The sequence below is a fragment of the Hydra viridissima genome, unplaced genomic scaffold (assembly GCF_058129835.1).
Source record: "Hydra viridissima isolate aposymbiotic clone 2 unplaced genomic scaffold, HvirCarnegie_v1 scaffold_15, whole genome shotgun sequence".
NCBI classification, from domain to species: domain Eukaryota; kingdom Metazoa; phylum Cnidaria; class Hydrozoa; order Anthoathecata; family Hydridae; genus Hydra; species Hydra viridissima.
In genome coordinates, this window is record NW_028324314.1 from 9,662,927 (window position 1) to 9,682,167 (window position 19,241).

At 28.3% G+C, this 19,241-nt stretch overlaps 1 protein-coding gene across 1 annotated transcript; it reads right to left on the minus strand.

Moving 5' to 3' along the window:
* Positions 1–7,106: 7,106 nt before the first annotated feature.
* Positions 7,107–17,519, minus strand: LOC149878555 (solute carrier family 22 member 15-like). The gene is made up of 9 exons (XM_090073223.1): positions 17,060–17,519; positions 16,790–16,893; positions 10,264–10,584; positions 9,861–10,076; positions 9,349–9,483; positions 9,103–9,188; positions 7,921–8,029; positions 7,575–7,786; positions 7,107–7,274 (listed from the first exon to the last, which is right to left on the minus strand). Coding segments are annotated over exons 1-9 (1,542 nt in total). The 5' UTR covers positions 17,417–17,519; the 3' UTR covers positions 7,107–7,272.
* Positions 17,520–19,241: the final 1,722 nt, after the last annotated feature.

Below are 19,241 nucleotides of genomic sequence, written 5' to 3' on the forward strand. Positions count from 1 at the left end.
TACACAAGTAAATTAAGCTAATTCTTTCGTCCCCACATAAAAATAGATTCTGTAACTATTTATTTATTATGTCAAACAGTTTTTTTTTTTTTTTTTTTGGTAGTCTAATAGGGTGGGTTTTTTGTTTTCTAAGTGGAGATTTTATAAATTTCCCCCGTCTTTAGATATTTTATTGTTAATGCAACTTTTTACGCAAGAAAAAAAAAAAAAGACAAAGTTTTTTTTCGGTGCCAAAAGTTTAACGAGAAACTTTAAGGAAATATTTCATAAAATGTATATAAATTGAAAATATAAAACACGAATATCTTTGGAACCAAATAAGCTACAGAAGTGGTTGAAACCATTTTGAAAATAAAATATATTAAGGAATCCAATGCATTTTAAATAAAAAAGATTTTAATTGGCTATAAAAATTGCCTAAACTCCCTATTATAATCTAAATCTTTTTTTCAGTATTTAGGGAAGGGGCGAGGCGCAGTTAAACTCAGAGTACAGCTAAACACTGTACAGAGCTAAACAAAGCTATCGCTGGTTAAAAAAAAAAAGATATTTTTAAATCTATAATTACTTGTGAATATATTATTTAGTTACTCTCATCTTGTACTTTGTTAAATAAAAAATGGAAAAAATCATTAAAAAGATTTTGTTTCTCGTAGTCATAGCTACGAACTCCACATCTGGTTAGTGCTTTGATACATCATCGTTTCTTAGATTTTTATTACTAGACTAATTAATTTGTTACTCTAAGTTTTGAATTTTTTTCAGCTTAATTTGATTCACTGCCAGTATTAATGCGCTCTACCAGGCTGATACCTAGTGGGGTACTATTAAATAAAGATAATTCAGTACACTTGGGCGCATGACGTAGTCCGACATGTCAGGAGCTAAATGTTTTATAGAGCTAATGGGTAATTTAAAGTCAGTGAGTACTTTAAAGTAAATGGCTCTTAAGTAATTGTTCTTTTAGAAAAAGCATTTTTTTTTTCTGTTTAATCTAAGAGTTTCCTGTAAAATAAACTACAAAGTAAACTACAAAATAACTAACAAACTATAGCGCTGATAAGACCTTTAAAGAGGAAAACAGTTGCTCCAAACAAGTCCGCAAAACTAGGCATAACAGGTTTTTGTTTGCTTTTGTTTACAGTTAATACAATAGTTCTGTCAACTACTTCGTTTTAGTCTGCATCTTTATCAGTTCTTGCTAAAACTCAAGTAAGCCGTAAAATGACAAATCGCACTTTATTGAATTATACTATATTATTTCATTAGTTGTTAAGGAGTTCTAACAATGTGAATTAGTCACAAAAACAATGTTCAACCACGCCTTATTCAATGTTAAACTGTATCCCGCTGCCACGGGGCAAAGTTGAATGCTTTTTTTTCTTTCTTATCTTTAAAAGGCTGTTAGCTAAAAAAAAGTATGTTTTTTCAATCCTACACAACTTTTTTTCTAAAGTACCTGTTAGAACTCAATTTAAGAGCAACATTTTACTAATAAAATATTGAAATTATTTGGAATAAAAAAGTTGTTTAACTGCTCCCCACTTTCCCCTGAAAAAATCCACTTATCGACGGAAAATGAAAGTTAATTCTTTGCCAAACTACAATAAGTAAAGGATGTTATTAAGATTCACAAAAAAATAAATAGTTGATGACATCAACAAAATTTAATAAAATTATCAAGGATTGTTTAAGCAATCCACACAACTTTGACATGTCTCAATAATCAGCCCATTTAGATTTCAGATCTTACCTTGATTAGAACATTTTCCATCTTTGATCCATTTGCGGTTAAATAAAAAGGCTTAATGTCTTGCTCAACCCAATGGTCGAATAAAAATCTTTCGATTACAGTTAACTTGGTAAAGTTACTAGCAATAAAAGGAAGATACATATTTTGAAGACGATTTTCCGTTTTTAAATATGACTTCGGCATAAGCCATTCTGTTTCATTGCTTTTATTTCCGAGGTAAACACTGAAGGATGTTTCAGAAAAATGAAGGTTTTCTACGTCGATAAAAAATAATCAAATAACCACCATATAAAAACCATTACGTATGTATGTATGTATGTATGTATGTATGTATGTATGTATGTATGTATGTATGTATGTATGTATGTATGTATGTATGTATGTATGTATGTATGTATGTATGTATGTATGTATGTATGTATGTATGTATGTATGTATGTATGTATGTATGTATGTATGTATGTATGTATGTATGTATGTATGTATGTATGTATGTATGTATGTATGTATGTATGTATGTATGTATGTATGTATGTATGTATGTATGTATGTATGTATGTATGTATGTATGTATGTATGTATGTATGTATGTATGCTTACAAGATTAGGGTATATAGTAGCGTATAATTACAAATAACATACACAAATAAAGAGTTCTTTCGCTGCAATTACTTGCCCTATATAGTTGTTAATAGATTCTGTTTTTAAAATTAGCTCAAGGTTGAAAATTTCTTATTAAAAAAAAAAATTTTTTTTTTGTAGAAATCTTTCTTACCGAATAAAAAATCACCAAAACCAACATGACATTTTGCCTCCTCAAAGTTCACGCGGGAGTAAAATGTGCCCTGTCCTTCACATTTATACCGAGTGCTAACATTTCCTTGGAAAACTCCCTCGACAAGATCACCGTCTATGAGACGGGTCACTTTGAAAGCTAAGTGAGTTTGGACCACGATCGAGAGAAAAAGCACATAAAACATGTAAATGAAAAGATTTTCACTGTTCATCGGTTAATTTCTTTAGAATCAACAAACAAACCAATCACTATTAGAAATTTAAGTTACTGATATAAATTTGAAAGTCATTTAAATTTAATTCGTTCTTCGTTAAAACGTTTAAAAAATAATGCGTCGACATCCTATTGAATCTACACAAAAATGTTTTGTGTTCCGGTGTCGATTTTTCACAACTAGGTTCAAAATACTTTCAAATGATTTTAGATTTTTAGCCGATTCACAAATCCGTTGTACTGATAAAAGTCATTTTGATTTTATAAAAAATTTTGTACAAGTTAAAGAAGTCAAATTAATTATCTCAATTAAGTTATTGGTATAAAACCAAAAATATACGAAACGAAAATTATTTAGTTCTTTAGTCAAAAGCGTTTAGTTTAACGTTTTAATTAACTGAGCTGCATTGTTTAAAGACTTGTTATATCCCTCCCCTCTCCCCTTATAATTATGTTGCTGAGCATAGGCGTTTGGCTTTTCGGTTTTAAACGAATGAAAAACCATACGCCGTTGCTTAAGTTTTGCATTACCGCTGTATTTAGAGACTTAACAAAAAAGGAAATGGGTTCCTGTCAAGTGGCTGACCGTAACTTTACTTATTTTTGAAAGTCAAAGGTTGAGGTTGTCCTCGAAAAGCACTAGGTGTTAAAAGATAATAAAAAGTACCTCGTAAAGGTGCCATTACCTATTATAAACCTGTAAAAAACAAACTTTTTCTTACATGGAAAAAATAAAACAGACCAATGACCCTATACAAAATGTCAAAAAAAAAAGTTATAATTTTCTTTTAACGTCTTTTGTTGTTGTATAGCAAAGTGAAAAAACATTTTAAAAAATACTTGACGTGTTCTGAATAGCACAAAAAACGTGAAAAAATGTCTCGAAAACCACATTATGAAAACCACTGTTATATTTTCAATAATAAAAAAACCATTCTGAACAAAAACGAAACATTTATCGTCTAACTATTATTTCATAGTTATTGAAATTTTCCTTCGATATAAAAAAAATTGCGATGATTTAAGATAATCACATTGTTCTACATTTAATGGATCTTGTAAGATGACGATTGATATTTGAGAACCCAAAATTATCTTTAATTTTTTTTGATTCCTCTATAGGAATATGTTGCTAATTCATTTAATAAACGTCTTTAAAGTTATGTTAACAATGAATCTGCTTTTTGCAGTAAAAAAAAAAAAAAGATTAAAGTTATGTTAACCATGAACCTGCTTTTTGCGTCATTTTAACGGAGAAGTTTAAATTTTCCATAAAGTTTTTTTTTAAATCCATTTATGATTAATTAAAGAAATTTAAGTGTTTTACAAATTATTCATGGGAAATCGTGAGTTTTAAAGAATCAGAGGAAGCCGTGTTTATCGCTTTATCTCGATAATATAAAAAACATGAAGCTCTTTCTCTAAAGGTAGCTTTGCAAAAATTTTCCGGAGGAACCTTATCAGCTTATGCTGTTCCAAAAATTATGACAACCAGTGCGAATAGTTGACATTACAAGAAGCAACAAAACGGAAGAGGTCTTGTAATGAAAATGTGTTCACTGAACTTAAACAAGAACAATTAGTTGTATGGATTTAATCAAGGCTGCTTCAGACTTTCATGAGAACTTCGTAAATCGAAGCTGCTTCAGACGTATGAACGTAAATTAAGGCTGTTTCAGACGCATAAAAACTTCGTAAATCTTCAGATACTCCAAAGCTTAAAATTTGACTTTTAATTAGATATTGGGTAAAACGATTCCTTTAAAGAACTCCTGTAATAGTTGTTCGTGCCCCTGTATCTACTAGCAGAGATACAGCAATTGTTCAACCGAATAAAAAGATTTTTAAACCATTTTCACATTTTTTTCAAAAAAGTTTTTTGCTTCATGTCCCTGATTTTCTACATATTTTTTACATCGACAGTGAGACAAATTTTGAATTAAATACGAGCATGACCGGAGTTCTTTTAAAAACAGGTGCGAAAACAGTTTGTAAAGTTAGTTCATCAAAACCTAATGAAAAGATTAGTGTCTGCAATTGCTTTGGAGTTAATGGTTCAATGTTAAAAACCCAGGGTCATTTTGAAACAAAGTTTACTCAGATGGAAGATCTTTGCTTCTGAAACTAAAAAAAGTTGGTAATTTTCTATTCACTCAAACTGAATTTAGATCGCAAATCCAACGCTCTTTCAAAGAATTTATTCAGAGAATTGATGAAAAACTGAAAGAATTTGTTTTCATAGAAAATTATCAAAGTTTTCTTTGAAGATTCTTTTAAAATTCTTAGAAAATCATCTAAGTTGCATTAGTGATCTTTATTTATTTAAATGCTCTGAGGATCAAGGAATTTACATCACTTTTTTTTCCTCCTAATTGCACGCACATTCTGCACATTCGTGAGGAATTTTAGAAGCCACTCAATTAGGATGGAAAAAGGAATTTATTTATCGGAAAAGAGAAGACAATTTCAAGGAGATGATGAGAATGAGTTCATAAAAATTATAAAACAGATCAATGATAGAACTATTGCAAAACCAAAAATAGTTAAAGATTTCCGTGATAAAGTCATTTCTCCACTAAATTTTGAAAGTGTTCATCTTAAGCTGCGTATAGGAGTAGATAATGTTTCTGAACCTGCTTCCAATTCAGTTGCACAAGTCCCTTTTGAAAGTTTTAAAACTTCTACTTTTTCAAAAGCATCATTTTCAATTCATCCGATGTTAACATTGTAAATAATAAACTTCTTGTTCTTGCTAAAGTTATCATATAAGTTTCAGTATAAATAGAGAAGGTTTTTTTACTAAATTTTTTTTTGCGTCAATTTTTTCATGTGTAATCTTCTTGAGCACCATTTCATTAGGTCTATAAATTACAAGCATATATTGATCTATTGCATAATCTTTTGAGCTTCACTCCTGACTATCTTCCGAATTCTTTAGTTATCAATAAATAGCTCAGTATACTTTTATCTGCATTTCATATTAAAAAGAAACGTTCCTCTTTCTTCAACTTCTACACCATCAACTTCAAATCAGGATTTGCTCAAATTTCCAGAATCAATTAAGCGCAAAACAAAAACAACACAAGAAAATTAATTGTGGAATCTTTACGAGTGACAGTGTGTTACGAGTGACAATGTGTTAGAAATGTTTGAAAATGAGAACGAAGAAAAGAAAGAAAAAAGGGAGGAGGAGAAAAAAGGAAAAAAAAATTACAAGAGCAGACCAAACAAATAAAGGTGGAAGAGCGAAAGCAAAATCAAACTTAGAGAGGACCAGTTAAAAATATTTTTAAATGTTTTAAATTTTTAGTGAAATTTTTGATTATTTTGAGTAACTCGATTAAGAAATTAAAGTAAAGTTAAGCTAAAATCCAATAAAGTTCATTTAATTGTATTATTTCTTTATCCAATAAAATTCATTTAATTGTAATATTTCTAAGTTTATCACATATTTTCTCATAAGAGTTTTTATACAGTCATATTTTTAGAGAACACAAAAACAAGTTTATTTTACCGCAAAAAATCAGATTCAGTGAACTTCGTTTTTTAGTAAGACCGTTAAGATTAAAACGGGATAGTAATGTGTATAATACTTTCTTTACACCGAAATTTTGATGCAAGTTTTATTTGAAAAGACTCAAAAATTATGTACTTAAAGTTTCTAAGAATATAAATACCGCAAAAAACAAACCTTTTACCGTGTATCATTAAAGAGGTTTTACGTTAAATACTTCACATTTTAAGCTTTTTGATTTTAAGCTCTTAACAGGAACTAAAAAAATGTTCGTTAAAATTTTATTCTTATATTGATTTTTTTAGCGTCAAAACGCCATGTAAAATGATATTTTTGTCAAACAAACTTAATGAAAAAAAAATCCTTGTTTTAATTCAGCTTTAAGTTTTTTATTTTTAAGAACTTTTTTCTCCTCCAAAATCGCAAGTTTGATCGGCTTAACAGTCGAATTATTTTATCGCGATTAAAAATTAGCCCTTTAGAAAAAAGAAATACATACATACATACATACATACATACATACATACATACATACATACATACATACATACATACATACATACATACATACATACATACATACATACATACATACATACATACATACATACATACATACATACATACATACATACATACATACATACATACATACATACATACATACATACATACATACATACATACATACATACATACATACATACATACATACATACATACATACATACATACATACATACATACATACATACATACATACATACATACATACATACATACATACATACATACATACATACATACATACATACATACATACATACATACATATTACAAGAGTAACTATAATCAAATATATACATTTTCCGTAAACTTTCAAAATAACAGTAAAATTTCTTTCAAAAATATTACGGTGTTTTTAAAAGCTGAAATTACGAAAATATTACGGTGTTTTTAGAAGCTGAAATTACTTGTTTCACACCACCACTTGTGTTCTAAAGAAATATAAGTGAACTGTTAGAAACCCAATCTAAAAAAACAACAACAAATATACTTCAGTTTGATCTACAAAACAAGATATTTTTTTTGCAAAAATTATTATCTATAAATATCTAGAAAATCATGTTGAAAATAAATAAAGTTAAAAAATAGGCTAAAATATAAAAACAGAGTTTTAAAAAAGTTATACAAATGATTACATTTATAATTTTTATTAAGTGCACATCATTTTGGGAATAAAATTTAAATTAAAACAAAACATAAATTTAGTAGTTATAGCAACGAAGTAAACTCACAGAGTATCGATTCTTGATTTTTCAAGGGCCCAACGATAGACTTTCTGTTTGCCTCAGGTAGAAAATAACAAACAACACCTGATATTGATAGCGAAATTCCCATAATAAAGTAAGGTAGGATTTGATTAATATAACCCAAAAATTGACCAATCCATGGTGCTAATGCAGAGCCTAAGATATAAGCTGCAGAGCAAACGCCAATCCCTTGCGATCTGCAGTAAATTAAAAATATGTTATTTTGCTTATCATGCCATTTTTTGATACTTGTTTTACTTGTGGATTTTCTAAACAAATTGAAACAACTTAGGTGCTCTTTTTTTAATTTTTTGTAAAATAAAATTTTTACCTGATCGCTATTGGGAAGATCTCAGATGACCATGCATATACAACAATACTGGATAAAGAAACCAAGAATTTTCCTATTACCCCCATTGAAATGCGAAGAAATGAAAGATCTAGAAGAGAAATTCATTTAAGTTTTTAAAACTGAGTTAATTTGAAAAAAAAAAAAAAAATCTTTAAAAACAAAAAATAAATTTGATATTAGATGTTATAAATAATTTTAGGCCTGATGTAAATTTTTTAATTATAACTATGTTTAATACCTAATACACATTAGATGAAAAAAAAACAACCTCTAACGCAGCAGAAGAAACAGATCTTTTAAACCACTTCAGTTTATCATCTTTCTGTTTGAATGTTGGTTGCTCATAAAATTTCCAAATCAAGTCCTTTAATTGGAAAGGTTTATCAGCTACCAAGGACGTAATCCCCATTTTAAAAGTGTGTGTCTGTGTGTGTGTGTGGAGGGGGGGGGGGGGTAGGTATGGGAGGGAGAGGAGGAGGAGGGGAAGGGAGGGACACATTTTTTAAAGGTCTTTTTCTGCTTGAAAAAACACATTACTACATGTGATGGGTTAAACTTTTAATGGTAAAAAGAAGTGGGGATGGGGAGATAGGGACATGTTCCTCTGCATACTTATGGCAGTTACCCTAATGTCAGCAACTAACACTTAAAGCAAGATGGTGAAGTTATCAAAGGAAATTAAAATATATATAGATAATAGAACACTGTCTTACAAGTATTGAACAGGCTTGGATCTATCACCACAATACTAAATTAAAACAGCTGACTGGATGTTTCGCCAAAGCAAAGAGAGAAAAAGAAGTTTCTGGCATTTGTTTTTTGGAATTAAAAATGAATGTTTTAAATTGAATATTTTAAGAAAGGCTGAAAAATTAACTCAGGATATTTTACAACCATTTCTGATAAGCTAAAAGCAGTTCTTTACAAAAGAAAGCCTAGTTTATAACGATAATAGCAAAGTTCAAACAATTACAGTTTGATTTCTTGAACATCCACCTAATTCCCAGGTTTCGCTCCCAGCAACTATCTTTTCACTATGTCAAAGTTGTTTCCAAAACACTAACTGAAATTTTAACATGTTGCTGTAATTTCCAAAAACACTAATGTAAATTTCAACATGCTGATTTAGAGTCTTAAAAATATAATTGAGATGAAGATTACTTGTTTTTTCTGGAATAAATGCTAAAAGCATAATAGTCAATCCACCAAACACATTTGCCACTAACGTTGTGTGTTTACAACCAAATCTAAAATTAATACAAAAATAGCTCATCTAGTTATATTAGTTTCTTTTATTTATACAGTTTTATTATTTTTTCAAGTGTTTTTTTCAGGGATTTGGTTTACTTTTTAGATTATATTTTTACGGACATTGTTTGTAAAAATGTATCTTAATGATCAACTTACTTGCCAGAGAGCCAGATCACTAACAAACCAGCTGGAATATCAATACCGCTCACTATAGTAAAATCTCTGTATAAGTTTCCACTAAGATTTTCTGACGAAAGGGTTATGCCACTATATGCAAGTCCAATGCAGAACCTAAAGATTTTGGTCAAAATTTTAATCAATTTTTTCACTTAAAGTTAGATTAGCTGATCTCTGTAAGATGACAAAAGGCTTTAATTGTAGTATAATAGTGGGAAGTTATCACCAACAGAGCAAAACTAATTGCAAGCAGCAGGGAAAATAAAGATACAAAGCATTTTCAAAAAGTTAATTAGAATCCTGAATGATGTTTGGAACCAGAAGAATCAATTTGTTTTGGTAAACTTAAAACCAATAAAACAATTTTAGTTCAGGACTTGCTCAAATCTTGAAGGAATTACAAAATGAAAAAAAAATTAACCAAAAAAAAAAATTGTTAACTAAAAAAACGAACTGAATTTAAAAGAACTATGAAACATAAGATTTTATACCAAATAAAAACTTGCAAAGTTGTGGAGACACACACACTCCATGGTGTAAAAATGTATTTGAATGATGCCTTGCTATCATCTGACTCAATAGAATTTATAGAAAGATTTGCATTGCACCATGCTTTTTTATTAAACTTTGCAATATCACGAAGAATTTGCTCCGCAGACTTTCTACGCTTCTTTGAGTGAAGCCAAATAACAGACTCTGGAACAAATCTAAATTATTTTATGATAGTGTTTGCTATTGAAAAACATGCAGATGAATTAAAGTAAATTATTATTTAATTGCTTGGATTATTTTTTGAAAACCACAGTTATATTCCAAAATCTAAAGTTAATTTTAAAAAGGAGATAATTTATAAAAAATGAAAAAAACTTTAATTTACTAAGGTAATTGACTTACTTATAAGATGCTATCAATATGAAATAAGGAGCAGAAACCAGAATTGAAAATATACGCCATTTTTGTAATAACCATGCTTGTACTGGTAACAAGCATAGCCCAAATGTAAATGCACTCCAAAGAAAATGTGAGTAATTTCTGTACTTTGGGCCAAGTAATTCATTAATTAACACAAACAATATTACAAATACACCACCTTTAAAAATTCCGTTTACAAATTGAACAATAACAAAAAGCCATATGCTATTAACAAATGCTGTGACTAAAGAAACAGTGAGATAGGCAAACCAAGTCAGAAATAAAATGCGTTTACGTCCATATCTAAATTAAAAAGAAGTATTCATGCGAAAAATTTTAACAGCTTTTACCAACTATGTATAAGAATTGATAAAAATAGAATTCTGAAGGTCCCTTTAACCAACATTAAATTGGTGTAAATAATTTAAATGATTTCTCCTTCCATTTGATAATTTGATCACGTCACAAAAAAGAGAAAAATTTCTAAATTTCAGATCATTTGAGTTTTGATCACATTTAAAATACCTCCTGATGCATAGTGACCCAGATAAAGTTAAAATACCTCCTGATGCATAGTGACCCAGATAAAGTTAAAATACCTCCTGATGCATAGTGACCCAGATAAAGTTAAAAGTTGCAGAAATTACCAAACTATTAGATCCATTTATATTAAACATTATGTATCTAAACAGGGTTTTTTAGGGTCAAGGAATTCAAATTTGAGATGAAAAATTATTTTCATATACACTTAATGCAAGTATAATGCACATGTACACATTTGAACACACATTAAGGGATTTTAATACTTGTAAATAGTATTTTAAATAAAATACTTAGCTTTCTTAACCCAAAAATGTATTATCATTATATTGTTACATGAATGCATGTGTACACATTATTTGGCACAAAATTTTTTACTCTTTAATACAGAGGTTAAAAAATTACAATATTAAATGTTTTTGAACAAAAAACTTTTCCTTGATGGGAGTTACTATAACAGTAAGCTTCAAATTTTCTTGGAAGGGTTTTAACTGACAAAACTAAATTTGAAAAACAGTTTCTTCTTTTCACAACTCTGAGATCTCTTTATTATATTGCAAATGTAGAGGTCTTTAAATTGGAATAAAACTAGAGCATTTTGTCAAAGTAATTGCTTTTAACTTTTCAATCTCTTCTGTAAATCTATGACCTTCAAAGGTTTGCTTATGGTATACATTGAATTGAAACTCATTAAACCTAATTTTTACAACATATTATTCATCTCTACTTTAAAACTTTCACTTAAATCAATTATATTTATAATTTTATTTGCTGTATGATTTAGCATACTTTTTAAAGAGCTAATTTTATTTGCTGTATGATTTAGCATACTTTTTAAAGTGCATTTTACTGAGGTTTTAGTAAATTAAATTCCTTCAGGATACCATTCCTACTTTTCTTTTCCAAATTTATTAAAAATATTTTTACGATATGAGAAAAGTCTGAGTTTCTCAACATTTGGAATTATCACGGTATATCACCTAGTTCAGTTTATTTTTAACAGCAAAATCCTTCTTTTGTTTCATAGTTCTGGAGTCAAGGAATCAAGAAATCTTGTTGTCTGAACTATATTAACACATTTAGAAGCTGTTTTCAAAATATAAGCAGCCTTTCTCTTTTGCTTTTTTTAGAGATTTTCAAAGGAAAAAGCTACATGGTGCTCATTAGTTAAATCTGTAATCTTTACTCTTTTAGTTCTTTCACAAAAATCTCCTCATTCTTTAAGTGGTTTTCCTGGTCTAACACAGGATGACATTGAGATCTATAAGATTTTTTCCTAACCAATCAGTTTTGTATTTTAAAAATTTTTCATATATTCTAAAATATTTTTTAAGCTTACTTTTTACTTTGGAAAAAAAAATCTGAACCTATGAGTTTAAGTCACTTATCATAAGGAATTTTTTTAAACTTTGAAAATGTTTGAGTGAACTTGATAGTGATTTAGGCAGGTGCTTCTTTAATTACCTCACACTACAGTGGGCTAGTAGGTGAACAAAGGGGAAAAATGTTAGTTGTCTAATTTCTACAAATTACTTAATTTTAGCTATATATATATATATATATATATATATATATATATATATATATATATATATATATATATATATATAATATATATATATATATATATATATATATATATATATATATATATATATATATATATATATATATATATATATATATATATATATATGAAGTGATACTTATTGTTAGTTAATTTATATCAAATTCCTTAGTTACGTTAACACGGAGCATTTGAACATTGCAATAAAACAAAATTATTTCGGTTTGATAAAACAAAATCTAGAACAAAAAATATTTACGAAGATAATTTTTTTTTTTTTTTTAATTTGATTTTGTTAAACCTAAACATTCATAATTTTCTCAAAGAAAACAACCTTGGTATTTCAAAACAAAATATTACTAAAGATATGTTAAATTTTATTCAGCCAACAGTTCCTGAATTTGAAGATGCCGATGTTAAGCATGCTGTTCAGCAAATTATTTACCTGTATCGAAGAAAATGGAAATCTATCAAAATTTTTAGAAAAGAAAAGAAGTTTATGAATCGGTTTAAGTAATTCTTTATTGTCAGGAAAATAGATGATGAAACAACTACAAGTAGATGAGGTCGAAAACCTGTTTAATTTGATGATGCTTCTAATAAAACTAAAAAGTGGCGTGTGTCTGGGTGGCTTGAATCTCATTCATCCAATAAAATACTTTTTGCTACTAGTAAGACATTAAGAGATTAATCTAATATTATTGCTGCCAAAAAGGTTTCAAATTTTCCAATATTATACAGATAAAGCTACTAAATGTTCAGGTGATGAAGCTCTGGCCTTAACTTATAACAGCCCGACAAAATCTTCCTATCAAATGGTTAGAAGTTGGGCCTTGGAGAAAGAACATAGTATTTAACCCACTTACAATGGTGTCAGGAATCCAAAGTTAAAATATTATCCTGCAAACATAACAGTGGAGGAATATTTATATTTATTTCCTTTGAAAGATTTAATGTTTCTTACTTTGGAAGGAATCTGCGAAGTTTAAGAACTTGTTCTGAGGAACTTGATTATGAAAGACTTAACAATAAAAATAATAAATCTCACGTATAAGGTTGGCTTTAATAGTGCTACTTGCCAAAGTATTTATAAACAAGTTTTATTAGAGCTCAAATTATATTATTGCTTTATATATTGCTGATATAATTTCAAATTATCAATGCTTTCTTGCACTTTTTGTTTTTTATTATTGTTAAAACATTGACTACATAAATATTTCATTGTTATTTAGAATAGGCGAGCTAAAAAACAGATTGAAACTTGATGAAAAATCTATTTTCCCTTCTATGTAATTAAGAAAAATATCTAGTTGTAAAGCAAAATAGGCATCCATAGCAATCAGTAATCAAAGTTAATGTCACCATTGGAACTTCAAACCTCAAATTATTGTAAAGAGCAAAAATGGTCTCTGAATCTTCTATATGTGATGAGCTATTAACTTTTTCCAGTAAAAGTGAATTCTGGCCCACTGTGCACACTAATGAATTTAAAGACTCGACATTTTCATTTACTTTTTCAACCAAACTTTTTGCACAAACGTCCGAAAATTGTTTTTAAAACGAAAAGGGATGGAATGTATTTTAAATATCTTCCTAAAGAGAAAGGAGGTTGCAGTAGATACTGTATGGTTTATTTACCTACAAAGTAGTAGCTTTATTACACAAAAATTAGATATGAAACAACGTGGAAACATTTCATGGCTAGTACTTAAGTTGTGCATTAAAATTTTGTTAGTTAAAAGAAAACTAAAAAAACTTATTTCCTTAATCTAAAAAAAATTGATTAAATTTTAACTTACATTACACGAACCATTGCATGAAACATACATTCATACACGAACTGTAAGCGAAATGAGTACGAAAAGTTATTTGAGAGACACAGCAAAAAATTCCATATAAACCTTCAAGGAATTACAACCTTTTGATTTTTAATTTTTATGGAACAACAAATACATGTTGAACGGCAATAAAATACCATCCTAGCACATTTTATGATTTTTAGAATTGTCTATTTAGAAGGAAAGACGCCAACTGGCTTTCTCAAGATAGACTTGTAGATGGGCGCTAAAAAGTGTCTAGACCATGTTTTGAAGGCTCACAAGTTTTCTTTTTCCAAGGTGCACCTTTTGACACAGTATGGTATAAATCTGGTTGTCTGAGACTATGAGTTTATGACCAAAGTACATCTGGCCATCTTCTTCGCCTGATTTAAACCTCCTCATTTTCTCAGTGTGAAGGAACGTTGAGGCCAAAGCCTGTGATCTTAAAATTGACGCCCTCAAGGCAGCCATCACGATATATCAGGATGAAATGTCAGAAAACTATCAAGGCTGAGGGCTCAAAAATCCGTACCAGGATTAAAGCTGTGATCATGGCTGATGGTGGCTGCATTAAATAAATATTGAAAAACCCTTTTATCTTATTTTGCTGAACAAATTTCAAAAATAAATTATTTTTAAATTTATAATCCAAAGCAATATTCATGAAGCGATCCTTTTTCAAAAGTACCACTTTTTATTGGAGAAATCTAATTGCTTTTTTTTTTTTGGCTGTAACTAGAAAAGCTATATAAAAACTCATTTTAGGATTTACGCCTTCAAAAGTCTTTTCGAAAAGATAAATAAATGCTTATCCAAGTAAACATTACCTGTTTTCCCAAACAGTTTGGTTTCCTATGAAACTGTTTGACTATTTGTACAATTGAACTCTTCCCATTCATTTTAAAATTACTTAGTTAAAATAGCAATCACCACAGCAAATTTTCAACGAGCTAAAATTAGTGTTTCTATTTTAAATATATGAACGTAATTTTTTAAGTGCCTCTGACAAATACATTTAAATATAAACTATCGTTATTATTATTACTATTATCATTATTATTATTATTATTATTATTATTATTATTATTATTATTATTATTATTATTATTATTATTATTATTATTATTATTATTATTATTATTATTATTATTATTATTATTATTATTATTAGTATTATTATTATTGTTATTATTTTTATTGTTACTATTATCATTATATAATATTGTGTTGTTATTACGTATTGATAATAACATAACGTTATATAAAACTCAGCGTTAAAATATATTGTTATCGTTATTATTTTTCTTACTTTAACTATTACATGCAGCTGTTTTATTATTATTATCTTATTATTCTCAATGTTTTGTTAATTTTGTTAATTTTGTTATTAATATTATTATAATCGTTAAGTATAATTTAAAAAGTACCATAAAAGTGCATAATTTTATAAAAAGTAAAAAATTTAAAAATTTAAAAGGAAGTTCAAAAACGAACGCGATTATTCCACCACGTAGAAACCACTATTCAAGTAAGAGTGACCTTTCATTAGAGCGAGAGACCGACTTAAGAAAGACTTTTAAAATGTGAACTAGCCAGCTCGAACTGTGAAGAACGAAAACTATTTTACTACTATAAGTCTGAATATAAGTCTAATTCAGCTTAGAAAACATTTGTAAAGCTTATATCTTCCGTAATGAAAGTTAATTAGTTTTACAAATAAGTGTAAACTAATAAATGCTTCACCTTTAAAAATGTTTAAGGGTTTTTTCAGAATGACCTATGAAGAGTCGCTCTTGTGATTCATTCAGGATAGAATTTACTTACGATTGAGCTTGTGTTACACATTAAAAATTATTTTTTTGATAAACTCAATTTCACTTATTAAATACTCTTTTTCGTGCCTAAAAAATCAATTTCGTGCTTTTAAATTTTAGTTTATTTTAAGGAAAAAGATTCTTTCCAAGATGTTTAATAAATTATTGTTAGTTGTTGCACAAGCGAAAAATCATTTTTTAAAACAAATTTTGATTGAACGAATCTTAGAATGTTATCTGTAGGTTACAAATGAAATTAACCCATAACTACAGCGTATTATCATTAAATGCACATAAAATCTTTAACCATAGATAAAACTTTAGTCAAAATTATATATATTTATATGTATAATTTTGACTAAATTTATACCTATGGTTAGAGATAATATGTACATTTAATGATAAAATTATATAATTGTATATCTGATTAAATCAAAATATTTACATAAATATTATTTAAACAGCAAATTGAAGAAAAGAGTAAAGAAATGAAGAATGATCAATTTATTAAACCGACATCATGCATACAGTAAAACAATAAATATTAGTATGTAAGAGGAATAATTTTCTTAAATTTAAAAATGATAATATTTTCATGTAAATTTTTGACTTAATTTTCTTGAACATTAATTTTCTTGAACTGGGCTTAAGAGGGCAGGATAAAGTCAAAAGTTTAGACTAAAAATCTTCAAAAAGGAACCACCTTTGATTTTAGCAACTAAGATTTCAAAACAGTTTGTAATTTTTAAAAATAAACTTCGGCTTACTTGTCAGAAGCTGCGCCAAAAACAATTGAACCGATGATGTCACCAACTTGAATTACGCTAAAAACTGTATAAGTTGCAGCTAACTTGTCACACACTAAATCCCACTAGATGATGACAGAGAAATTTAGAGGTATTGTTTGAAATAAATAGATTATTTTAGCATTGTAATTTTTTTAAATTTAAGTTAATTTATTTAACATTAAGAAGGAAAGGGCGAGGGAAGGGGCAGGTTGGTTTAACATAATTGTAATTTTTTTTAAAAACTATTACCTCGGTAACAATAGAATACTCTTTTTCTTTCACAAATCTCCAAGATTCTCTTTTCATTGAGCATCTTTTGTTATAAAACTCGTGCTTTACAAAAAACACCCCCGTTCTGTTGCACTCGACGCTTCCGTAGTTGCAAGTCCATGAAGGGTTTATTCCAATGAATGTTATTAGGTACGTCTGATAAGCTGCTGGAATCATAATTAAACATAATAGAAACAAAAAAAGAACTTGACTTCTTCCAAACTCCCCGATATGTTTCATTATATCATCGATCTCCATTTTTTTAGATTCACTCAGTGTATCATCCTCAAGGTTTTCATATTTTGCCTTGTTGAACTTATTCGATAATGCTTTCATTTTTTATGCTTTTCCGTTGGCTACAGTTACAGTAAAAAAACCTATGTATAGCTCAGAAATTTTTATACTTCTAATAGGTATGACACTGTATGAGGTGTCAGTTTCAATCAAGCAAAAAAATACGAAGTGCAGTTTATTTCGCCAAATTAATAGACGGGGGTTTAATTTTTTTTCGGTAAAAAAAGCTGAGTAAAGCACGATTGTTAAATCGAAATGAACAGTACACATTTAACAGAATAGATACTTAACAAAAGTATGTATACATATATATTTACATATTTATTTAATTATCTGCTTTAATGAGTAAAAATTGAAGAATGATACTGTTAGTTAATACCTGTTTAACACCGGTTTAAAAAAACTTTTGCATTTTGTATTTTCAATAACATTAAGTATAATAGTAAAAATTATAAAAATAAAAAATTAGATTATAATTTCATTAAAACAAGAGAAAAATTTGAAAGCCATTTTTTAAGCAATAAATCCTAAACATTTTACGGGTGCATCGAAAAATTTACGAAAAATCTGCGATCTAGAAGATAATTTATACATATCAGTCGAATCATGACTCTGCTTAAAGTATTATATATTTGATTATCTGTCTCTTTAGATTATGATGTATTTTTATTGCTTTTACGTGTAAAGATAAAAAATACAATTAAGGTCCCACCTATACTTTGAAATAAATTGATTTTAACCGCATCATCAATCATACTAGATTCACAAATCTGGGATTTTTTTGAGAGTTTAGTACCTGAAAATAATGCAATTAGTTAAAATTATACTTTACAAATATCTAACAAATACGCGTCTGAATTTTATATATCCCTTATAATATCTCGCCTCACTTTTGACAATTAGTCTATTTTAACAGAGGATTTCAAAGGCAAAATCATCAATAATTTGTTCCTCCCAGCATTTGAGAATCTATATGATTTATTTTGCATTTTCTTTCTTTGGAATTCCCCCCAAAATTTCATAAAGAACGTACAAACTGCAGCTTAGAATTTGTTTGCAATCATCAATATTTGCATACTAAAAACCTATGACGTAAGGGACGATTTTAGATCCTCTAGAAAAGATATTATTTTCACCCCAACATCGATTTAAAAGCTGCGTAGGGAACCGAAAGAATAATTATTTGGCCCAAATTAAATATTCTGGCATTCTTTTTATTACTGATTTCTAACTTAGTTTTTTAATAAAAAAGGATTATTGCAAATCATCTTAATCATTTTTTACAGCTTTTTTTTAAGGCAAAAATATTGTTTTAACAGCTTTGTTTGCATTTGAATAAGTATACGTAAACACGTAAATTCAGTGCACGAAAGCCATGAAGATTGTGTGGTCTTTTACAGAACAGTTCATTTTAACAATTTAGTTGAGAATAATGAGGTAAGGCCATTTAGCCAAGCGATATATACTGAAGATTTTCGCCGTTCTAGTTTTCAAGACATTATTTAAACATTTATGCTTTTTACAGACCAAATTTCGGTATTAAAACCTTTTTTTTGCGAAAAAAGGTGGATTTACAACACTAGGAATAGTATTCAGTAAAGAATTTTGCGTGTAAAGATTTGCGTCAGTTGCATTTGAAGTTAATACATTTATTTTTCTTGGAACATAGTTAAAATAACTCTATCCGTAGTAGACACTTAAAACTAAGTTTAAAAAAAATCTAAAAGGAAAGTGAACAATAAAAAGATAAAATTTAAAACAAGAACGTTAAGTGTTTAAAGATTTAATGCAGAGAGAGAGAGAGACAGAAAAAAACAGGAAGCAAAAAGGATAACTTTGCCAATATCACAAAATAATCCACATTGCA

Bases quoted from the DNA above. Each gene is read 5' to 3' on its own strand.
- LOC149878555 (XM_090073223.1), bottom strand. From the start codon at position 17,416: ATGAAAGCATTATCGAATAAGTTCAACAAGGCAAAATATGAAAACCTT. The intron at 9,484-9,860 runs GTATAAAATCTT...CAAAATCTTTAG, and splicing joins ACTTTGCAAGTTTTTATTTG to GTTCTGCATTGGACTTGCAT. The intron at 8,030-9,102 runs GTAATCTTCATC...TTTCTCTTCTAG, and splicing joins ATTTATTCCAGAAAAAACAA to ATCTTTCATTTCTTCGCATT.